At 46.0% G+C, this 25,388-nt stretch overlaps 1 protein-coding gene across 2 annotated transcripts in view; it reads left to right on the top strand.

The window, feature by feature from the left end:
- The window catches only part of LOC142563732 (venom metalloproteinase antarease-like TtrivMP_A), a 56,802-nt gene extending 32,581 nt beyond the window's left edge, over nt 1-24,221 (top strand). For both annotated transcript variants that reach the window (XM_075674329.1, XM_075674330.1), the window contains exons 8-14: nt 3,693-3,817; nt 4,022-4,071; nt 8,097-8,205; nt 8,280-8,411; nt 17,510-17,660; nt 18,762-18,860; nt 24,110-24,221. In XM_075674329.1, coding sequence (XP_075530444.1) covers nt 3,693-3,817; nt 4,022-4,071; nt 8,097-8,205; nt 8,280-8,411; nt 17,510-17,660; nt 18,762-18,860; nt 24,110-24,154 — 711 coding nt within the window. In that variant the 3' untranslated portion in view covers nt 24,155-24,221. The remainder of the gene's footprint in view (nt 1-3,692; nt 3,818-4,021; nt 4,072-8,096; nt 8,206-8,279; nt 8,412-17,509; nt 17,661-18,761; nt 18,861-24,109) is intronic.
- The last annotated feature ends 1,167 nt before the right edge of the window (nt 24,222-25,388 follow it).

Below are 25,388 nucleotides of genomic sequence, written 5' to 3'. Positions count from 1 at the left end.
AGGCGTCAACTGAGCAGCACACTGACGCCAGCGGTGCGGGTGTTGGCGCTGTGCTTGCTCAACTCTGCGATGGCCGTGAGCATGTAATTGCCTACGCTAGTCGGACACTTACAAAAGCGGAGACAAACTACTCCGTTACTGAACTCGAGTGCCTAGCACTCGAGTTCAGTAACGGTTCAGTATTCGTCATTCAAAAGTTCCGTCCGTATCTACATGGCCGCGCATTCACGATAGTGGCTGACTATCATTCACTCTGTTGGCTGGTTGGGCTGCGTGACCCGTCTGGTCGATTGGCTCGCTGGGCTTTGCGCCTTCAAGAGTACAGCTTTTCCGTTAACTACAAGAGCGGGCGCTGTCACACGGATGCTGATTGCCTATCCCGTCTCCCTTCACCTCACACTAAAGCTGAGGATGATGACTTCGATGACTACCTAGTTTCCATCTCTTCCGACTTTCCAGACCTGCGTACCTTCGAGAGCGAGCAACGTTGCGACCCTACCTTGAAATCCCTACGGGCAGCTGTACGTGAGCCAGCAGGAACAACACCGTTTACTTTTCTTAATGGTTTGCTGTACAAAAAAACATTGCTCGGCGGATGGTCCCCCATTGCTTCTAGTTGTGCCCGAAAATATGCGCCCTGCTGTCCTTCGTTCCATGCATAACGATATCACGTCCGGGCACCTTGGCTTTGCACGCACACTACACCGACTTAGAGATTCTTCTGGCCCAAGCTCTGGAAAACAACGAAACAGTATGTCGCCAGCTGTACTGTTTGCCAGCGCCACAAGCAAACGACGACGGCCCCGGCAGGCTATTTACAACCAGTTAGGCCACCGACGCAACCCTTTGAAAAAGTCGGCATCGACTTGCTTAGCCCGTTCCCAAAGACGTCAGCTGCCTGCCGCTGGATTATAGTATGCGTAGATTATCTTACTCGCTACACGGAAACGGCGGCGCTTCCATCCGCCACTGCAGCCGATGTCTCTTGATTTTTGTTGCATCACGTCATACTTCGTCACGACGCTCCCCGGGTTGTCATCAGTGACCGTGGACGGCAATTCACCGTCAACGTCGTTGAAGAACTTTTACGGCTTTGTGGTTCTGCATATCGGCATTCCACTCCTTACCACCCGCAAACCAATGGCCTCACGGAGCGGACGAATCGAACCCTCACCAACATGTTATCAATGTATGTCGCTGCTCACCACAAGAATTGGGACGCCGTCTTAGCCTTTGTAACGTACGCGTACAATAGTGCCAAGCCCGAAGTTACTGGATATGCGCCGTTCTTTTTGCTGTACGCACGCGCTCCTTGGAGCTTTCTAGACACTATTCTACCTTTATCGTGCCAAGAAGATCCTTCCATCGCCCAAACTCTGTATCGTGCTGAGGAAGCACGTCGACTGGCGCATCTTGGAATGTTGTCCTCACAAGGCCACAGCAAGATTCGCTATGATGCGCGGCATATCCCCGTCAGCTTTACTCCCCGTGATTATGTTTGGTTGTGGACACCTGTTCGCAAAAAGGGATTGTACCGCAAGTTTCTCGCCACTTACACCGGACCATTCGTTATACTCAGCCGCTTGATGTCGTCGCCAACTATGTCGTCGCCAAAGTGACGGCAAGTAATCGGCGTTCACGTGCGACGCAAGTTGTTCACGTGGCCAGACTAAAGCAGCACAATCACAGGTCCCTTTAACTCGCTCAGCGAGCTTCGTCTGCCCCCGGGGAAAATGTCGCAGCACTGCGCGACTGAGGCAGAGAAAGAAGAAGTAGAGGGGGTGCGCGTGATCTCGGGATACTCTGCGCCGGCTGGGCCTGGCCTGTAGCTTCCATCTCGGACCTCGTTTCACCCTGTAAATAAACATAATTCGTACCAGTACATTACCACTGTGTCTAATTTTTAATATAAGAATAACAATAATAATGGTATCGGCTCGCAGTTTCATATTTAGGCAGCGGGCACAATTTCATAGCACCGGTTCTCTCCCACCTACCAAAAACAGCAGAGGCAAGACCAGACAACGCGAATACGAAAAAAATCAGAATCCTAACTAAATCCGGCCAGGTGATCCTCGAGGTCGGCAAAATCAGGATCCTAGGCAGGGTCATCGAAAAGCACGAGAAAAAAAAGCAGCCAACGCGATTCGACTCCTCAAACATGTCACTTCGCGGAAGGCGGGCATGAGAGAGGAGATCCTACTTAGGCTTGTGCAGTCCTTCATCATCAGCCACGTCGCGTACGTTGCAGCCTACCACAGATGGCTGCAACACGAACCTAACAAGATCAACGTGATCATCAGAAGAGCGTACACGACGACGCTGGGTCTGTTCGAGTCCACGAGCCCGACCCGCTTTTACAACTCGGGATACACAACACGCTCGAAGAAATAGCCGAAGCGCAACGGACCTCTCAACTGGAGCGGCTGTCCATGACCAAAGCCTGGAGGAACATACTGCACGACCTGGGAATAGGACGCATAACGTGGTGAATATGAACCTCCACGTCCCCGAAGAGGTCCGACGCCAGACCAGAATCGAGCCCATACCGGGGAACATGAATCCCGAGTTCAACAAGGGAAGAAGAGCTGCGAGGGCCAAGGCTCTCATTGACCAGCACGCCAAAGACGAGCACGCGCGGTACGTGGACGCGGCCGAATACCAACGAACGCCTTCGCAGCGGTCGTCATAGAGGCGTCAGCCGGCGCCACGAGGACGGCAGCGAGTGTGAGAAGCGCCGGAGCGGAACAAACGGAGGTGGTAGCCATCGCCTTGGCCATCGCCGACGCAGACTACCACATAGTGCTGAGTGACTCGAGACAGGCGGTGCGAAACTTCGCCAAAGGCCAAATCTGCAGGGAGGCCGAGCGCGTAGTGCGAGCGGCCAAACTACAAGACAGAAAAGTAAGACTCAAGTGGTTACCGGCGCACGCGGGCGACGCGTCGGAACGCAATGATAACCACAATGAGATGGCATACGCAGCGGCCCGAGCGCTAACCAATCGCGCCCCGGCGACAGACCGTCCGACGTGGTTCGAAACCAAGGACCGCATGACGCACTACAACAAAATCACGAAGGCCTACCGCCTGGCTCGCAGGACTCTCCCACCCCCACACCCAAGGCTGAGTCGAGCGGAGGCGGTGCTACTGAGACAGCTCCAGACCGGGTCGCTACAGAGCCCGGGACTGATGCATCGCATGTACCCAGAGACATATCCGACCGATAAGTGCAGTCTGTCGGAGGGAGACGGCAGATTACACGCACATCTTGTGGGACTGCGTTAAAAATCCAGAAGAAGCAAAATCGAGAACGATCCCACCGCGGCTCGAGGCAGCCGCGAAGAGCTACGACCAAGACGAACAGCTCTGGGCCGTCAAGCAGGTACTCGGGGCGCTCGAAAGGCAGGGACCCATCGAGCCGGCAACGGCGAGCGGAGACCCGCGCCTAGTAACGGCGACTTCGTAGATCACGTAGCCCCTCGCCGGGACGCGCGAGCGCCCAACTGCAGGCTCAAATAAGGTTGGCTCTAATCCAATCCAATCCAATGTACATTTCATATATGAGGTGAGTACGGTGTTGACGCTTGACAAGCCCTCGCAGCAAAAAAGATATTCATGCAAACCGCATATCGCGATCATTCCTTCTATATAACCCTACATATTTTTCTTTTTTTTTTCATGTGATGAAACAGGATCACGAGTTCGCTAAAGTTAACAACGGTCAAATTGAGACGGGAGAGATGTTGGCGGGCCTAAAGACTTACAAAGATGAAGGAAAAGTACCAGGGAAGCAGGACGTTATTTACCTGATGACCGGGTAAGTAAACAACAGGAATAGTTTTTGCCTTTCTGTTTATTCGCATTCTACGACACAGAAAAGGAGGAGGTTTCTGAAGCAGCGCATGTCTTTCCAATCATTAGAGAGAAAACCATTTGCACTGATTTATAAAATAGAGCCTTGGATACCTATGTCATGAATTCAGTTAAAGATATTTAGACAAATTTTACAATTATTTTGCAGGCTTGACATGATAAAGTTTGATAATGGAAAATTGGACACTGGTATTAATGGTACGTAGAACATCCTTTGATGAAAGCAACTTTTGCGGCGAAGGTATTGTCATTTCATATTAGCGCATAAAAGGAAACATAAGGTTCGTTTGAAACATGATCCAAAGGTCAAGAGTTCTGGCATCGACATTGGGCGGAAGAGTATTTTCTTGTGTAACCACGTTGCGACAAATATTTAATTACTGAGTAAATTCTATAAAGTATTTTCACAGGCTACCTCGTCAGCTATTATTAAAACAATGAGTAACGGTTTCCGCTCCTAAATTGTAGAAACTTCAATGTTTGAATACCTTCTGGATATCCCGCAAGGTGACAAGAACAAGCTGCTTGCAAACAAAGCAAGCTTACTGAGCTACGCATTGATTTTCGCTATGACTAGAAGGTATCCCACCCCGATACCGACGCTCTAGAGCAGTCCCCGGCTCTGTACGACAATGATGGCTAATGCGGACGGTATCACGAGATGGTGGTGCGTTACTCCAACCAGTGAAACAGTGCGAATACGTGGAGCTGAACGCGGCCACTTGCCGCAAGCGTCAGATATGAGTTTTAATTGTAGAAAAGGGCCGCAGACGTCCTCCGTTCTGTACAGGCAGGTGCTACTGAGAAATGGCAGACGACTTTTAACGCCACAGCGTTAAGAAGCTCGTGTCGCAGAAAAGCCGGTGTTGGTGGCGTTGGCCGTGAGCGCCAAAACCCGGAAGGCAATTCATAAATAAAAACCACTTGCAAGATGCGCTGGGTGGGAATCGAACCAGGGTCTCCGGAGTGTGAGACGGAGACGCTACCACTCAGCCATCAGTTCGATGGTTCAAAGCGTTACAAAAGCGCCTCTAGTGAATGTGGTGTTGCCTTAGAAACGTGGCGTAGAAAGTTATACTGCGGTGTATATCGGTAATTATGAGCACGTAAATTACAGAAGTCGCAGTTAAACGACTAACGAAGTATGTTTCCACTACATTTCTTCTGCGCTTGGCGCACAGGCAGAGCCACCTTGCGGCAAACACAGAAGAACCCCTCCTTGCAATCTACGGCGCTGCCCTGGCAGGTGGCGCGCCAATCTCCCGCTTCTTTAATTCGTCTCGTTTGAGCGCATTGGGGCCGTGCGGGGACAGGTGCGAGGATGCCCCAATATCCTTGCGTTTAATAAGTTTTCTCGCTCTCTTCCCTCCCAACTTCCAGCGTGCGTCACTCAAACTCTCGTGTTTAGGCGACGCGGCTCCTCTTTCCGCTCACAGCGCGATTCCTAGGTGCAGCGTCCGATGCGGGACGCCTCTGACGTGATCCCTGCGCCGTAACGCGTCTGGCGGGAAAGCACCCCCTGCAATGTGTGCCGCGCTACTGGCTAGCAGTCATGCGTCTGCATGTTGCTCCCAAGCGAGATGGAGGACGATCCCATCGAGGCATCAGCCCCCATGATTGCGTCCGCCTTCATGGTGTGTCGCGGCCCGGCGGTCCGTGCCGATCACGACGTTTGGCTCGCGTAGCTCGTTTCTCCCTCCGAGACACCGAGTTCTTTGGTTCGTTCCGCTTGCTCAGGCGCCCGTTTTGTCTTTGTGTGACTCAAGAGCATGCCGAGCGAATGAGTGGGCGGGGCGAACGGGGTGGGATAACGCTACCACGTTCCGCTCTTGAAGGCGAAGCTTAAGCGTCATCCAAGTCCTTTTTTGCTTTAGGGGCAAGGTAGTGCTCCAGAGAAAGAACAGAGGTGCTACTCAGACAACTTTTCTGCGTTCCATAGGGCATGCAGCTGGCTACTAAGTATCCGTACAATTTTCCCACACGTACCCAGTTTCCCGGGCTGTGAGATCAAAACTATTACATAAACATAGCTTAGAATCTTGAAGGTACCACTACAGTTTCAGCCTACTAATGGCTGGCTAACAGCTACTTCCACGCCATCATGAACATTAGTAGGCAGCTATACAAAGTAAGAATAGTAGTTTTGTCGGCGTATCACCTTGTAAACATTCGCCTATAACTAAATTAACAAGCATGGTGTCACGCGCAGAAGCAAACATGAACCCATCTCCCTCGATGACCCCACACGCAAGTTGTGAAAATGCTGGAGTGAGGAAGTGTGGCAGCAGCAGCGAGCGAATTTACCTTCGTATTGCCTTTCGCTTCAATGCGACCTAAGCATCGAGAACACAGCGCACACGAAGCTATCGGCACTCAGAGCCCTCTGTGCCCATCGCAGATCCTTTTCAAGACGAAGCGGCCACCAAAATAGATCCGTCCCCCCACCCCCCGGTGCCTGGCGCGAAATGGAAGAAGCGCTACCTCCCCACTTTCCTCCCTTGTGTGTGCGAGATTGAGCAACCATCGTAGGCTCACCCTCACGCGCTTTCACTCGCACATAGCGTACGGTGCGCGGCGACGATGTTATCGCACTTTGACCTTATACAGAACATCGTGGCGACTCCGACGCCGACGCCGACGGCGGTAATGCGCCTGCACTGTTCATATAATTTTTATCGCAATAAAACAACAATGAAGCTGCGGGACTGTTCTTCCCGGGTCCCCTGTCAGCGCATTTCTGGCCCCCCAACTCGCCTTTACACTTTGAACTTTCCAATCTATGGGGTTTTGGTACAAAATGTCTCAGCTACAGTCCAGCATAGTCTCGATTCAATGAAGTCTGGCTTGGCCATGACCTGATCTCAACACGATGTCAGCTACCGGCGCACCACCATCGGCTCCGCGAAGAAGCTCTCTAACTTTCGTGAAGGCAAAGAAAATGGTATTTCAAGGAATTCTTTGCATTTTCTTGCTTTTATTACATACAAGATCTGTCTGAAGGAAGAACCCGTTTTCCTTAGAAAACAATAGCAGAGAACTTAGTGGCTGCCCTGTGTGATCTGCTAATGAGAAAACACAAGTATTTGGTATCCTAAATGATTATCAAGTTTGCAAAACGAACCTTTGTTTCTTGTGTGCATTTTGGAGCCCATTCACCTAGTTGTGATTTATTAGGCTTTATATAGAAATAAGGAGCAATTGGATTACCCTTCGGGAGTCCCAACTCTGCGTGGACTTCCCATAGCGCTATCGCAACACAAATGAATTCTAGGTACTAGACGGGTTCTTGTTTCACACATGAAAGTATAATGACGCCACTCCCTGCTTCGTATGATACAGTTGCTGTGCTGGGTTGTGTACGCTGCGTGGTAAAAAGGCACGCCATGCTTTTTGCCGCACAGCGTTGGCACTAGTAACATCAGACCTTACTCTACCGTTTTCAAAAGTTATTAAAGAAACAAGTTGGATGTGATAGAAGACGAGTAACAAAAGCACAAGGGTATCCAATAGAACTGGGTGATATGGTTTATTTTAAGCAAAACGATTCCATTGGCATGATCGTTGTAATGAGGGCATCCAATGACAGCTTTATATATGGACCATGAGAGCCGTGAAACAGCGCTTTACAATCTAAACGTACAACACATGTTCGATACCGTCTGCATTATCTGCTCTGATTTCTAATGTATCTCGCTGATAAAATAGAAAATAATCTGGATCAGGTGTCGCTTTTTATCAGCATTATCTATGATTGCTTTACCAGCACCTTAGCAACAAAGGCTACGCTGGTGTGTGCAAATTATTATATGTGAAGGCAGAAAAATTAAATACTAATATTTTTCCGGAATATATATTACAATAAAACCATCATTAATAAAACGGAACATGATATGAAAGAATTATACATATCATCACGTTGTGAGCGGCGCAAAAGCTTTAACTATAGTCACTGACAAACTGTAGGGCCTTTAACTCTTTAAAGAGTAAATAACTAGCGCACTAAACAAATAACGACACCAAATGAGTATCTATATATTTCTCTTGTTTCTGTTACGTTTGTGTGAGCAGTAGCGCGTCTAAGAGAATAAGAAGGCTGATTATATCGTCCTAAAATGTAGCGTTCATAGGTAGGTGGCATGATTATTGTTCTTACGATGCATCATAGTTTACGAACCGTGTATTGTAACCAAGCTTTGCAAGAGCAATGCTACCTAAAATTTTAGGACGTGCATATATTGGAGCCACCTGCCGCGCATTGGGAATCGGCGAGGGTGAAGACACGGCCCTCACCTACAACGGAGTCCATACGCTAGCCCACGAACTAGCCCATTCGTAAGTATATTTGCCGCTGCAACTGTGGAAACATAAGCTGATATTTAAAATTGTCCTACCGGTACATTCTGCAGGCTAGGCTCACCGCATGACCAAACCCCGGAGTGCCCTTGGTCCGAAGGATACATGATGAGTTACGTGGATGGAGGACTGAAGAAGTACAAGCTTTCCCGGTGCAGCCAAGCGAAGATTCGAGAATATGTGCAGTAAGCAGCAGCGCATGAATATTCTTGAATCGATATGCATCCTTTATTAAGAAAGCGAAATGCTCACGACATGTAAATGAGCTGCTCGTTTAAATCTTCAACACAGGGAATCAACCAACGTGAAAGTAATTTTGTTAAATGCAGTATTGTCAATAATATTGACAGTTACCATTAAATTAGCGAGCTGAAAGGAATTGCTGTGGTATTACACTTATTCTAAAGCTGTCTGGTAGGTGGTGTCTCAATTCTTATATTTCTGACACACAAGACAAAGGAAGAACCGTGGCACATGCAATCCACTTGTAATGAAAGCTGTAGGCAAAGCATTCTTCAAACGTTTAAAAAAAATCTACGCGATAAAAAGTTCAAATTGTGCACATCAAATGCGCAAGTTTCAATGTGTAACTAAACACTCGTGAAACGGTGAATAATATATACACGTGAAATCAATGTACACAATTAGCGCAATTTTCTTTCCATGCAACTCGTAATCCCCTGAAACACTTATGCTTAGGCGCCGCACAGTAATACTCGCTATTTTCCCATTGTTTTTCTTCCTTTTCTTTTTTACTCTTCACCGTTCGCAAACTATGGAGAAATGTAAACAGCAATTCATGTGAATACACAGTGTGAGACGTCGACGCAGAACATTCACGAGGATGAAGAGTATGTTTATCAATGGCAGAGCTCTGAAGAAAAGCGTGCGTGGAAAGAAGCGCCACGCACATTTAAACACGTTCACGGCTCCTCTGTCAGCTCTTGTTACAGTGGCAAATGCTCAGTGGTCTAAGAATGGGGATTCCAAATATAATATATACATGCTAATCAAAGAAACCAATCAATGTCATGCGCTATAGCATTAACAGGTATACGCGCTTTAGTGATACCTATGAGCCGATGTTGTGTTTACACGGCAATTTTACGTAGCACTTCAATGTCGGAAAATGCCGAACACAGGTGGTGCCTTTACTGGCCTTAATTTGTTGCTCAAAGTTTAGCGCTACATAAGCCGCTACATGCGATGACCGTGATCTGTGATCGTGATCGCGATTTCTTGTGATCTTGCTTTTATAAATAAAATGTTTACTCTTCGAAATGCTCCGACTGCCCCAACAGCAGGTACAACGGGGGTAGCCCGAATTGGGGAAAGCAATTACACCGTTTAATATTAGGCTATATTTCATGAGAAGGTGTGTCTGCTTTCTAGATACCTACTAGGCTGCATTAATATTTTATGTTTTTGTAGGTGTGCTGCTTGAGTAGATGCGCTGACTGGCATCGCATCGGTAAGCATGCCATTAAAGTAATGTAATTTCGGTATGGGGGTCTGGTGATATCAGCTTAACAGGTAAAACATAGCAGTGTTCGCATTCTTCAGAACATATAAAATGAGCGGCATTTTGCGTTAAAGCTTTCAGGCACCTTGTATTCCTAGTGTACTTTTTAATGAACGCCCTGACGTGTCTTGCTATTCTTAAAGGGCCCCTGAAACGGTTCGGACAAATTTTGAAGACGCATAGCGTACACCTTAAGTAGGACATTCGCACCATAATTTAAGTGAAGCATTATGTATTAATGGAGCTACAAGCGATTACATGTACCCTCCTCCCTAGACATTCTTTTCCTCCTCAACTCGTTCGCCGAGAGATCGGGGCTAAGCTCCGCCTTCACTGGTTCTGCGTCACGATGCGACGTCACATCGTCCACTTCCGGTTGTTTATAGCCCGCCCCCGCCCGCGCGAAACGTCTCAGCTAGCGGCTTGGCCGTAAACCCCAAGCGAGAGCTATCGAAGCACCGTGCGTTTCGAGCATTCTGTCTTAGCGCCGAACGTGTCTGGTATTCCGGTAATCACACACTAGCGGAACGTTCCGAAGGAACGGTGGAGGCACAAACTCAAGCTGATGAAGGAACTTTAGCGTAGACGTACGTGAGCTGCCTGATCGGTCTCCACGGTCCAGCCAGCCGTGGCGCAGAGCTTAACCAGCTAAAGAAAGGGCTAATATTGCTCTAACCAAGTGTAAAACATTTTAAACATTTACAAAAACAACGCGTTAACGATTACACTCCTGCGAAAAATTTACACCAGCAGCAAAGAATAACACATATTGTTACTGCTACTGTGTGTGGTTGAGCTCTATGCCACCAGGTGGCTGCACCGTGCAGCCCATTCTCATTTGCGCTTCTGTTCATCCCCTGAAACGACACGCAAGGGGCCAGGCCCTGTCCCATTGCGCTTGCGTTTACCCTAATACCGGATTCGCGAATTGCCATTGCGTTAAGGCGGAACCGCATGGCGCGATTTCAGGCGCGATTGACGCGCGGTAGGTGGGACGCGCGCGTCATTTTGACGCGTGCCCAGCATGATCCGTCACGATATCGCGCAGCCGCGTGCTGCGGCTCGGAGTAGAAGAAAACGCGTCGCGCGGCGCGTCCGAAAATCAGGGTTCAGGTACGTCACGTGGCATTTGGTCACGTGGCATTTTGGTTTTTGGTTTTGCCACCAGATGGCCCTGCTCTCTGCGCATCTCGACGGAAATTCTCTGGCGCATTTTTTTTTATCGGCAGAACTGGCGCTTGCGTCTAAGAAGGCACGTGCTACCGTGATTTCGTTCGCGCATCGTGTTCACCTAAAATGGACAAAGAAACATTCAACGAGGTCGTAATAACTGAAGTGGAGAAGCGTCACATCCTGTGGGACGTACACGATGACCATAATTACAAGAACATCAAACGTGACCAGGCTTGGCGCAGATACCCTCAGCGTAGACGATATAGCGACGCCCTCAGCATCCCCCTTAATAGTAGCAATCACCTCTTCTGCTCGGTAGGAAGCGGCCGACACTCTATTTTCTATGGGAAGTTGTAAACAAGCAGTGGCCTCTCAGCATGCGGAAGGTACATAGTCGCAGTTTCGCCCACAATCTTGCTGCTTGAAATTAAGCTTGATAAATACGCTTCGGACAAAAATGTCGCTGTCTTATTACACTAAGATTATTTTTATTATAGTGTTCTGTAAGTTTAAAGGCATATTATATATGCGGTAACAGAGACAATTCATGTCGTTGGGGGTTATGTTGTCCGGCAACCCGGAAAACGCGACGCGAAAGCGCCGCTCCCTTTTTTCGTGCGGGTGCTCGCGCGTCGGCGGCAACGCGGGCGTTTGCCGCGACTGGCGTTTTTCGCTCGCCGCACCCGAATACCCTAATACCGGACTCGCGAAACGATATTGCGTTAGTAATCTTCCGGTGTAAAGGGACGGCCGCAATCGCGCAAATCCTGGCGCCGATGGGATAGCGGCCGTCCGATGCGCTGCAGCCCGTCCGCTCGTCTACTGGCTTGCAGAGGGACACGATGTCGCAGCTTGACCTATTCCCAGTCGCTTCGTTTGCAATGCACAACGCAACAAAGTCGAATCATAGCGCTCGCGAAAAGACAGACAGACACTGACGGCGGAGCTCTCGTCAAAGACGGAGCACGTTGTACCACAAGAAGACGACACTTGCTGTGTACCGGAAGTGCTTAAGCGTACTGAAAAACTGTTCTTGTGCATTCTCATTATGTTACTTTCTTTTTATAAAAACAAATTAAGTAACATTCCAACTATTACAAACAACATTTGTTTACAATAAAGTTGGAAAAATTATCGATCACGCGCCCTGGTCAGCCAATCGGATAGCTGGCCCCACTGACGTCATATGGTGATTTCCGTCACATGGGTAGGGGTGGCTTAAAATTCCGCCGAGCAGTGTGCTGCGATCGGCAGCGATGTGCATTTTTAAAACCTTATAATAAATTACACGCTTTACGCGGAGCACTTAGATGTGTCAATTAATGATCAGAAGGACCTACTCTAACGACTCGGTACGTTGGTAGAAAATCGTCAAGATCGTTTCAGGGTCCCTTTAAGAATGCGCAGAGGGAGTGCAGGTCCTATGGTTTGACGAGTGGCGAGATGCGTTACATGCTTTCTTCCTTGGTGCTCTTCGTTTTTACATTAAAACTTTGCCCAGGAGAACAACAGTGGCACAAAAAACTCGATTTTCTTCATAATAATTTTCAGTCTTGCTTGACTGCATCACGTGGTTATCCCTGTTTCACCAGTATCCAATTATATAATCAACGTAGACATTTTAGAACTTTCCTATAGAGTCTTTTATAAATGTATTATTCTTTTCTTCTTTTGTAACCTGGCTCCAATTTTTCTTTCCCATTCCAATGGTTGCGTGTTGTACTCGTACATGCAAACGACGTCACAAATGTTCTGCACTTCTTCGTTTCTTCTTTAAATGGCACCTGCGAGTACCCTATAGATAGGAATATTCTTGAGAAACATTTAAATCACCCAATCTCGTCGATGATTTGGTCGATGCGGGGCACTGGAAAAGGGAAGAGTTCCGTTTGCTCGTTAATAATCAATAGTGCGTGCATAAGTGAGTGATCCGTCTTCCTCGGGTACGGTAGTTATTGGTGAAGCAAATAGTCAAAGTCATGACATATAATACCAGAATGGAGCATTCTTGACGCTTTGGTTTAAGCCAGAACATTGTCTTTTGACTCAGGCTATACGCTTCTTCCTCACAGCGGACACATCTCGCACCTCAAATGGTACATTTGAGGCGCCTATAACGTAAAGCTATTTCAAATTTTTCTGTTCCAAATCGGCAGTCAGCCGTCCATGGTTGGTCAAAGACATTTTTGAAACACCCCTACTTGGCCTGTCTCTCAGTCGACGTCAAGACAACCGCGATAGCTCCTCATCTAATATGACAGGTACACGCTGATTACGCATGATTAGACCGAACAGAAGAAAAATAGTTATTTCTAATTCGACGCCTTTTCTCCATTAGCCCACGGCTATTGGTCAAAAGTTTTCAAGCTGCATCCACTTCAACTGGCTGTCACATGACGTCATAGAACCGCGAAAACTCACCGCGTCGAATTGATATGTACGCGTTAAAGATGCATTAGGATAATGAACAAAACCGAATAATTTTCTGAATAGAAGCAGGCTCCCCCGTTCTGAAAGGAATAAAAGATGGCTGCCGCCGATCGCTCGGGTACTGGCTACTCGCACCTGCCAGAGAGCATGGGTTGATTTGTGTACAATAACTATATTTGCATGGCCGTGTAACGTTTCGGCACGTTTATGACTTCACTCTGCGAACGCTTCTTTGCTGACGATCCGTTTTATCGGAAGTCATAACCTTTCGCTGCATGCCGCAGCCATTTTCGACCAGCCACCTCAAGCTAAGTAAGGGAAAGCGGACCATTCGCAGACGCCGGCACCAACCTCTTCACGCGGTTATCGACTTTCAGGGCACTGGCTCGGCCCCGTCGAGTCTCTCTCCACATGAGCGTGCTTCTGGCCTGTTATCAGCCAATTAGATAAGACAAGCCGCTCAGTGTAGGCAATGTTATTCGTTTTTTACAGCTAACAAAAGTGATCTATAAACATGTTGCAACAGAACTGCTTGTTGGCCTAGGAGAGTGTTTGATTGGTCTGTTCAAACAACCCTGCGGGTCACCGCCCAATGCTTGCGTCGGCGGTTACGCAGACGACGTCAGGAGATTGAAGTAAAAACATATTGCAATAGTTATGCCTTATAGGGCCCCTATAGCAGTTGTGTCTGCTGGTTGATATGCTCCTACACGTATTTGTCTTAAAAACTTGGAATCAACATCTTCAGAATATGACAGCATTCTCCTTGTTTTCTCCATTATTGTTCCGTCTCTGATTTGTTCATCCGTAAGAATCAAGTCATTCCACAATATAACTAAAAATTTCAGTTAATAAAATATCCTGTTTTACACACCAAAACCGAGATCTCATTATGGGACACGCCGTAGTCGGGGACTCCTCAAATTGGTAGCACCTGGGGTTCTTTAACGTGCACCTAAATCTAAGTGCGCGGGTGTTTTCGCATTTCGCCCCCATGGAAATGCGGCCGCCGTGGCCGGAATTCGATCCCGCGATCTCATGCTTGGCAGCCCAACACCATAGCCACTAAGCAACCACAGCGGCTAACAATGTGATTATATTTAAAAGCTTGGCGTCTGGTCGTGATACAAAAAAAGTCAACCTCAATTCCATACTATAACAAACATCTAAATTGAACGCTTGCGTCTTTCCGCCGTTTCAACTCCTGCGAGATTACATCATAGATGCAGACTTAAACTACCTTTCCAGGCCGGCACACTGCTTTGGCAGGCTAGTTCATGCGAACCCATAATTAATTTGCTTAGCGCAAAACAACGGACGCAACAGAGACGGCTGTCGCCTTTCCAGTGTTCATAATCTTCTCGTTTGCGATCCTTGAACTCATGAGGCTGTCTGATGCGCCAGCGTATACAAACGGGGTCATTCCTGGCCATTTACAAGCATGGGTAAAAAAGTGTCTGTCTTAACTACAAATGCACTCTGGTCTTGTTTGATTGCTTTATCGTCATTGCAATGTGAGTTCGTAATTGTTTCCTCGCAATCGGTAGATCTCGTTTTGTAAAATTGCAGCCTTGCAATGATGCATGCACATTGCGGTACTGCGCACTTTTTCAATAACCGATTTGTCAATCACCTGCCCTGTTGTTGCCCATGTGGCCAGACAGCAGATGATGAAGTCACTTTCACTTACAGTTCGTTGTTCATTCAAGATACATGGTTGTTAGTAATATACAGGCGAGGAGCCCAAAGTCTGATGGTGACAATTTACTAAATGCACAAAGTCATCTACGGTGAAAGGGGTCCTTAATTGGACTTTCCCCTGACATTCACGTCTCGTTCTCAGGATCACAGTTGGCACCACTGATCACTCGAGAAGCAAGAGGTCCGCTATTGGCAATAGCCGGTGCTTTCCAGAAAAGTAATAAAAAATACTATCAACTTTCTGGTTAACAGCCATAATCTTGTCCCACAAGTCATGTGCATTTTCTCTAAATACATACAGAAAGCTCTCTATCCATACTTTCCATGCCTGCTGCTTGTACTCTATGATGCGAAGGCTTAACCATTCTTTTAGCATTTTCACCAAGGGTATTCCGCATGTGAAATGCGAGATCGATATCGGCGCACCAGTTATTGTGTTCGCAAGTGTACTCATAAAAGTCGGGCCATGTAGCGGTGCTAGACTAAATACCGTCCAATCGCTCAGACTCCTCTGCTGATTCAACTCTTCTGTAGTTCGAAAAAGCAGTTACAAGATGTTTCTGCTGCTGAACTTGTTTCATCTGTAGGCAAACCTGACACATGCCTCAGACAGATTAATGGAAGACGAAGGCGCGCTTACTATTGCGTTGCCGTGAACAGGACGACCTTGACTTGTCCAAAGGGCCAGACCACGCCATTCCACGGTGATTCTTGCAGCACCTATTGCAATGACGTCTTTCACTGTAGTATTGGCCCTGGAGACGATCGTCCAGAGCCGAGGTGGTCATCTCGTCTTGTGCACAAGCGAATTCCACTCCATCCGCCTTGTAGCCTGGGATGAGTGGCTCGCGTCCTCGCTGTTTCACGTAGAAGGTCACCCACATGTTCAAGTTCATAGCCTACAGCACCAAAATGTAGGACTCCCCGGAAGCTAGGACTCTTCGGACATTTATTAAGACAACTTAGCCGCCGTATTCAATCTCTCTCTTCTGTCTTATTGTAAGTGTGGATTCTTGGGAAATGCTGGCTTCTTCCCTTCCTTCATAGCCCTGGTATCCTTCGTTAACTTCATCTGCTTTCGCTCCTGAGCAGCGAATCTTATTTACAAACATATCCTGTGAGATAAGGGGACGAGAGACGCGAAATGGTGGACAGGGAAAAGGAAGTTTCCTTTTAAAATAAAGTTCAAAATCTTTTCAATACCACGGTGCCTCGGAGAATCATCGTCCTCACTAGCAGCACACTACCTTTAATGTCTACTGCAGGATCCCAGTGACCTTCAATTATCCCTGTCTTGCGCTTGCTTATTCCAACGCGCGCCTGCAGATTTCCTCATTTCCCCACCCACTTAATTTTCGGTTGTCTTCGACTTTGCTTCTCTGCCCATGGCACTCATGGTGTAACTCTAATGGTCAGTCGGTTATTGGCTCTACGCACTACGCCCTACGTAACGTGCCCAGCTCGATTTCTTTCCTTTCATGTCAATAAGACTATCGGCTATCCCCATGTGCTCTGTTGTTCACACCGCTCTCTCCTGTCTCCTAGCGTTACGTTCAGTGATGATGATGATGGTGGTGGTGGTAGTGACACGCTTTGTAAAAAAAGCGAAAGCCTTAGAGAAAAGACATATGCGACTTCAAGTTCCGCCAAATTTCCGGTGGGCCAGTACTTACGTTGGCACATGCCTCTGGACTGAACATACACATGCTTTACCTAGGAACTTCTGGATAGAGCCTGTTTCTTTATATTGCAAATAAGCTCACATTAATCACGTGTATATGAAAGGAGAACCAGCGTTTTATTGCAATACTGTCAAGTTGGTCTATCTGAAACATTTATTACGTCGCAAGATTTATCACGGTGGACTCGTTTTCTGTAAACGTGTAAAAGCCGAACATAGCCATATAGCTGCGTCAGAGATTTTCAATACTGAATGATATAATTGGAATAATGTTACTATGAGCCATATTGAGAGCGCAACCTTTAATCTGGTTAGCTATATCTATTTCAGGTACAATAACATGCCCGCAAAAAGAAATTTGGGCTTTTGACGTCTTTCTTGGCAGACAGTTTAGTGAAGAAAATACAGATCTGGCATTCAGCGGCCACTACGATGATCTTACGTCGTAAAATCTGCTAATATAGCACTAAAGCTCTAACTCAACCCACTGTGGGAAGGCTGATCATTTGCAGAGAAGTGTCCACTATAAGATGAGATCCTTTTCACTGTCAGACAACTGACACTTTAGCCTGAAACCCAAAACCCCAAAATCTAGATTCATCTGGGCAAGCATATAGTGCGCCTTTTGTTGTCTATATATGCAATTCAGGTTCTAAACTGGCACAATTGTTATCATGTATATGCCGATCTGGGCTAGAAATGATGTTGTTTCATCTACCAGCGTTTTTTTTATGTTATTTCCGACATTGCTCAGAGCGGGTTCTTATTTCTCGCAGGAAACTTCCACAAGATTGCATTAAAGTCCAGAATGAGAAGAACTACTCCACCAACCACAAGAAGTTTCCCGGACAGACAGTGCGAAAGCTGTATTTCTGCAAGAAGATGATAAAGAAAAAGGCAAAAGGAAATAAAATCTTCGAAAAATCGGTGAGTTTGCAAGGAAGAACATACTTTCTCTCGATTAAACGCTCATAGATGGTGTTCGCTAGGTTTAGTTTGCACGACCATAAACTCTCTGCAGGTGACTTCCCACTCTTTTAAATATCACGCTGGTTTTAACTATCCAACAAGCTCTCGCGAGCCACAGTTGCAGAACAACCGTGAGCTAGCGAAGTCAAAAAAAGGAACGTTTTGCCATCAACTGAAAGTAAACCTTGACTCGACCCACTTGAATCAAAAACAGAAGATCTCTACCAGAAGCACGGACCTATCGGCACTTGTCTTTGAGGTCACTGGTAGCAGAACTACCCCCTCAATCTTTATTCGTAATTAAAAGGTACTTGCACATATTTGAAACGTTATATACACTCGGTTACACGCTTCTGTTAACTAAAAAGATCAGACTTAGCAAGAATCAAAGCTGCGATAATACATCTATAAGAAATTATGTGATAAAATTTATCGTGATCAAAACTTATTGTATAGTAAACATACGCGATCAAAGTGTATTGGCAAGACTCAATGGCTAAAGCACCCAGCCTCGAATTATTTTTCTGTAACGTTCATAAAGGTACACTCGATGTGAAAACTAATAAAAATAAGGGAAGTATTTGTACTGCGGGGAACGCAGTGTTTCATATGTCGAAGACCTCGAAATACCATGGAGTCCATCTTCCTAGATTGCTGAAACTCTTAAAAAATATTTGCCTCTGAATGCCGATGCTATCAGGTTATCACTGGTGCATAAAGATGATGATGGCGTGACTGACAATTCCGTAATCTTGCTTGGTTTTCAAGCATATGGGAAAATATGGCTGCTTACCACACCGATAGTAATGTACAGCCCATTTCGACAAATTCCGCCAAGGTATCGCTAAGTTTCTCGAAGATTACGAAGTAAGAGCGCCATTCCCCGAGTGGATCGGACGTTTTGACGTTACCGCCTGCCGACCGTCATGCTGATTACTATAACTCTCCCTTTCTCCACATGTTATGCTCGAATATTCTTTGAGCATACATCAATGAATAAACAAATTCAAAGGAACAGTCCACGGCTGGTATTCATGTGCCATTTTGATTTTGGTGCAGAATGGAACTTGCAAACTTCAGTGCTGCTATCGCCATGAACGTTATACGACTTGCTGGAATTTCTCCATGCTGGATGGTATGGAGTGCGCGCCTGGTAAGGTGGGTATCTTTCTTTTCACAAATTTTCTACGACTCATGACTTTGCTTGCTTTATTGTGATGAACACCCTCTAGAAGGGTGTTCATCGCAATAAAGCAAAGTCTAGAGCAATAATCAAAGTCTAGAGGAATTCGAAATCCCACAGGTAACGCCGGAAGAAGTAAAGAAAGCCTTGGGAGCTATGCAAAGGGGGAAGGCAGCTGGGGAGGATCGGGTAACAGCAGATTTGTTGAAGGATGGTGGGCAGATTGTTCTAGAGAAACTGGCCACCCTGTATACGCAATGCCTCATGACTTCGAGCGTACCGGAACCTTAGAAAAACGCTAACATAATTCTAATCCATAAGAAAGGGGACGTCAAAGACTTGAAAAATTATAGACCGATCAGCTTACTGTCGGTTGCATACAAAGTATTTACCAAGGTAATTGCAAACAGAATCAGGAACACCTTAGACTTCCGTGAACAAAAGGACCAGGCAGGATTCCGTAAAGGCTACTCAACAATAGACCATATTCACACTATCAATCAGGTGATAGAAGAATGTGCGGAATATAACCAACCTTTATATATAGCTTTCATTGATTACGAGAAAGCGTTTGATTCAGTCGAAACCTCAGCAGTCATGGAGGCATTGCGGAATCAGGGTTTAGATGAGCCGTATGTAAAAATACTGAAAGATATCTATAGCGGCTCCACAGCCACCGTAGTCCTCCATAAAGTAAGCAACAAAATCCCAAAAAAGAAAGGCGTCAGGCAGGGAGATACGATCTCTCCAATGCTATTCACAGCATGTTTACAGGAGGTATTCAGAGACCTTGATTGGGAAGAATTGGGGATAAGAGTTAATGGAGAATACCTTAGTAACTTGCGATTCGCTGATGATATTGCCTTGCTTAGTAACTCAGGGGACCAGCTGCAATGCATGCTCACTGACCTGGAGAGGCACAGCCGAAGGGTGGGTCTAAAAAATAATTTGCAGAAAACTAAAGTAATGTTTAACAGTCTCGGAAGAGAATAGCAGTTTACGATAGGTAGTGAGGCACTGGAAGTGGTAAGGGAATGCATCTACTTAGGACAGGTAGTGACTGCGGATCCGGATCATGAGACTGAAATAACCAGAAGAATAAGAATGGGCTGGGGTGCGTTTGGCAGGCATTCTCAAATCATGAACAGCAGGTTGCCATTATCCCTCAAAAGGAAAGTGTATAACAGCTGTGTGTTACCAGTACTCACATATGGGGCAGAAACCTGGAGGCTTACGAAAAGGGTTCTGCTGAAATTGAGGACGACGCAACGAGCTATGGAAAGAAGAATGATGGGTGTAACGTTAAGGGATAAGAAAAGAGCTGATTGGGTGAGGGAACAAACGCGAGTTCATGATATCTTAGTTGAAATCAAGAAAAAGAAATGGGCATGGGCAGGACACGTAATGAGGAGGGAAGATAACCGATGGTCATTAAGAGTTACGGAATAGATTCCAAGGGAAGGGAAGCGTAGCAGACGGCGGCAGAAAGTTAGGTGGGCGGATGAGATTAAGAAGCTTGTCGGGGACAACATGGCCACAATTAGTACATGACCGCGGCAGTCGGAAAAGTATGGGAGTGGCCTTTGCCCTGCAGTGGGCGTAACCAGGCTGATGATGATGATGATGATGATGATGATGATGAACACCCATTTAGGTAGGTCACATGCCTGTATTTATTTCTCAGAACTTGGTGGTTTTTATGAAAATTATTTTTAGCACGAGACTACGATATCAAGAAAACAAATTATTTACCACAAGGAAGCGTGCGCTGACATGGCACACAAAATGCATATCAGTTATCTTTGCCTTTTTAATCAATTTTGCATGCTAAACAAGGTAGTGGTGGGGGCGTTCTTAAAATCACAGCTGAGATAAGCAATATCCTCTCTCTCTAGAAAACAAATACCCCTGTGACGCCCGCGTTCTTTTCTTTATGTTATATGAATGCTGTTGCAACAGTGCATTTTCTAGTGCTACCGCCACTGCCTGCCTTCATTGTCGAATCGCTCGACAACGTCCTCTTACGAAACGTCATATCGCAAGAGAAGCTGGTGCTAACGCCGACTGCGAATCGCCGTGCAGTGAACCAACGAAAGCAAAATGCGTTAACGCGCATGTTGCAATATATTTGAAGCAAGGCTTTACATAGGAGGTCAATTACGTGCTGTACAAGTAATGGCGATGCATATTCAACCTATGTAACGTGTTTTTTAAGCAATGTTTGTGTTTGTGCACCGCAGAAGATCACAACCTTATTATAACCCAATATTCATAGGTATGCGCGACAGCATTCGCAAGATATTATGAATTGCAAGCATACGACGTATGTACAGTGTGAGACACCAATGCAGTGTCGTCAAAAGGTCGAAACTGACCTGTGATATTTGCCAAGGGAAGAATGTTGACGGCAGAAGTATGCAGAGGCAACTATGGTAGGTGACGAAGTTATGCCACTGGCAAGCCAGGTGAAAAAGAAAATCATCGGCCCTTCCGCTCTGCGAAAAAAGACGACCAGTGAAGCTCCTATGTGTTCTAAAATGCGAAATTATATATAGGTATGACTATATATATGCAGTTAAATTCCGCGTCTCACCAGTGCTGCTTTGCCGGCGCTCACGTTCCCGGTTCTGTTGACGCCGCCGTTCTTAAAGGGACAATAAAGCGAAACAATAAATCAGTTTAGACTAATTAAGCATTGTTTCAGAACACTGCAGGGAGTCATTTAAAAGAATAGTTTGATTATTAGATAATAAAATGAAGGGCCAAGTATCAGTATTTGAATTTCGCGCCGAAACCCCAGCGCCGGAACATCAGCGTGACGTCAGGGATCCAAAGTATGTTTTCGCATTTGGGCCGCGTTGACTGAGTAAAGGTTCCTGAAACTTTCCGTGTTTAATATTTGGTTCCTTTAGAACACAATGTACTCAGTCTGTACCGCTATATAAAATTAGTAGGCGCTAGAAGATGCCATAAAAATCCATGACGTCACCGCCAACAGTTGCGGGAACTTAAGTAGGCGTCGCCACCCGTATTTTGTTCTTGCGCTTTTTCTTGCTTACCAAACGTCTTATCGTTGTAAGAGTGGTGTTTTTGGTGTTGTAGAAAGGCAATTTACTGATGCAGAAGAAATCATTTTTCCCTTTAGTGTCCCTTTAACGGACAACCTGTGGGTCTTCGTCAATCGGCACACCCGACGGGCCAGTCTCATCGACGGACGCACGATCAGCCTTAGCGGCTTATTGTGGCTGTCGCTCCAGTCGTTTTCCTAGAAGGACGCGTTGCTTCTCATCCACTCACACAATACGCTTCCGCGCCACTTAGCCGCTCAAGAACGACTGCCGATAAGGTCTCTATTTGCACTGACGTGATTCGATAGAGGAACTCACACTGGACGATGCACACGTGATCGACTATTACGGCCTTTACGCGGACGCGGTTGCAGTAGCGGCGAACGAGCACCGCCCCGAAAACAATGCGTCATCAATCACTCGACTTGACACTTGCGAAGAGGGCACTGGAATGAACAGTGGCCCATCCTTTGTAAGTTTTGATACTTATGCTATTGAACCTCCGAGACTAGACTCTCTTATGCGCTAGCTATGGAGACGAAAATTTGTCAACGCGATGGTGGACACGCACGGCCGCAACAAATTTGCCCGGGTAGCCATATACAGCTTCACTGTAAGAAAAAGGATTCTGTACATCGTTTCTTACAGAGACACACAACATTCCTAAAGGGAATGAAGTGAAACGTTATGAATAAAACATTGGTTTCAGCTGCATATGATTCGTCTTACTCTTGTGTGTATTATAGGCAGCATTTCCAGTGTGCAGCTTATGTGAATGGCACTGGGAGCCGTTCTTTACACTTCATGTTTAGCTTTTTCTACAGCACTGCTGGTGTTGTGTGACAATAGGTGGGACTCGCTCAATGCATCAGTCATTTCTACGCAATGTTTGAGGTCTTGATGATTAGGAACAGTTGCCTTGCCTGTTATAATATGCACGGAAGCACTTAGTATACCTTCGAGAGTTCTCGCCATCACCAATGGGTGATGAAGAAGGCTTTACGCAGTACTCAGAAGAAGAATAAATTGTAAAGTGTGGCAGGTATTTCCATGACCGCTAACCTCACTGACACTGTCGCGCATCTTCGTTTTATATTAATTAACACTATCCTATATTTTGACATTATCACATGAGCGTCATGCTCATCGCCCATCGCCATGTCGCGGATCACACCTGCTAGAGCGACGACGCTAAGCACATGCGCAGAGAGCGTTCTGCTTTCGTGAGCATCGTCTGCTAGGCTCTTCCATTGAATGCGACTCAGCGTTGCTGATTCTCGGCACATATAGCCTTTTCTATAGCTTATTGCAAACGTAATAGGTGCTCACGAACGTGTGCGCATTTTAGTTTGCGTTGTGATGCATGCTCTGTGCGGACGCACCTGTAATCGATACTTCTGTTGCGGTGCCCTGAGACATGGCGCTAACCAACTATATCAGCCGGCACTCCTATGAGATTAATAACCTATGCGAAAGCAGTGCTCTGTCGCTAGCAGGCGCGAGTTCGCCCTCTTAAATGCTGTTATTTTTTCACTCAGGCGGTTCCTGTAAGCGCCCGTCTTCCCAACTGGGAATATCCTTTGCACCACAATCTTATAACTTCAAGCTAAACTATATATACATATTCAGCTTTAGCCTCTCCTAAAGAAATGAATACAATGCTGCGATTACACTGCGGGAAATATGGGGGGTCGGAAATATGACAAGAATGTGTTTATAATCCGCCTATACTGGCATTGCATTAGTGACGAACAGACAATGCGCAAACAATACCTCAGTGTTTCTTGATCTTGTTAGTATGCCGGTTCTGCGCTCTCTATAAACACTCGATCGATACAACCATATTACCCTCGTAGCAGCCAAAACCCGATTGCGATTCTTGTTATGCTCCATGTGGGTAGCCGTCTATGCGTTTTCAGAACATTGCCATTTATATGAAATCTAGAGGAGATGCAGCGCTTCCAACTCTTGCTCCTCAATTTTTTTTCCTCATCACGAAGTTATGGCTACATTGAAACACTCGTATTTTTTCCAACAGTAATAAGAAACGGGTCCGAGTAGTTTCCTTAGAAAATTCACTCCTAGTTAAAACACGTTTTTTGTACATGTGCATTAATATTTTTATGCAACTCGATGAAAAATTTTCTTTCTTCCAGACATGCAAGCGAGGAATTTGTGGAGAGCACGCTGGGCTCAGTTAAAGAAAAGTGGGATTCCTGATTCAGAAGTGAAAATCGAGTTTTCGAGAGAAAATAAAGAAGGTGCACTACACCAATATATTTTTGCGCATTTCATTGAGACTGGTCGGAAACAAGCATATGTATTGTTGCTTCACATACCTTATTTCGAGCCACGTTGTAAATTCCCAGACATTCGAGATTCCACAAACGTAATGATGTTATGTGACGTAATTACCACAGGACAAAAGCGTAACACAGTATTTTACTAGCTACTCCATTTATATACGTATACAAATGCATAATCTAATAAAGAAGCAAGAAAAATGATTGTCTGGACCTTGAACTTTTGTACGCTAATGACCGACTTCTGTTGGCGTCATCGGTTGTTTCCAGCTCACATGGTTGTAATAACTGCACATCGCTAGGAATAAAATATGCCGCCAATGTCGTTCTCGCTTTTCGATTACGAATTGCAAAACTGAATTTTTGAACTACTTTATTTGCTGACCCGTGCGCGAAAAGAACGTTGTCCATTTCAACTTCATTTCGCACTCGTAATACGCTGGTGCAAGACATGACGAATTCCACGTTCCTCGGGCAACAGTCGACCGAACTATACGTAGCGCTACAGAGTAAAACTCAAGCAAAAGCCCAAATTCACATCTCTATGTGGTTTTCGCACTTTACTGGTCCGTAAGTGCCAACCTCTTAGATTTCTGTGAGGCACAATGCCTTAATCCCCGATAGCCAATAGACAGGCTGCTGCGCCTGCTGCATCTGCAACTTGATGCCCGTAGGTGTTTATTGCGAGTGCATTGACGTACCAAGATTTCTTCAGTTAAGAAAAAATACGATCGCTTCTCTGCAGACACAATGACATGCATCTCTCAGAACTGATGCAGAGAGGACGGCGTTCTGCCTCCAACGTAAATGTTATGGCAGCGTTGCGATAATCTCAATGCCTATTATTATGAAGGCACAGCCACGCCGCCTATACCGTGTTTGTGTGTTGTTCTTTTTTTCCTCATAAAGTTCAAGATTTTTAAAAATTGCGTGTAGCAAATAGCAAAATTCTAACCCTTGACTTGGTGAGGTGGCTATTACTTCTACGAGAAATCGAACACGTAATTGAATAATGAACAAAATTAGGCTAACAATATTTTAGATGATTTACTTTATGCTGCGTGTTTAGATCTACAATTTAAAGTCTACGAGTTCGCAATACGTGTCCACTTGGAACGAATTTTGTGTACTG

Source organism: Dermacentor variabilis, chromosome 11 (genome assembly GCF_050947875.1).
Source record: "Dermacentor variabilis isolate Ectoservices chromosome 11, ASM5094787v1, whole genome shotgun sequence".
NCBI lineage: Eukaryota > Metazoa > Arthropoda > Arachnida > Ixodida > Ixodidae > Dermacentor > Dermacentor variabilis.
The sequence above is the reverse complement of the archived record's forward strand: the minus strand, read 5'-3'. Positions and strand labels throughout refer to the sequence as shown.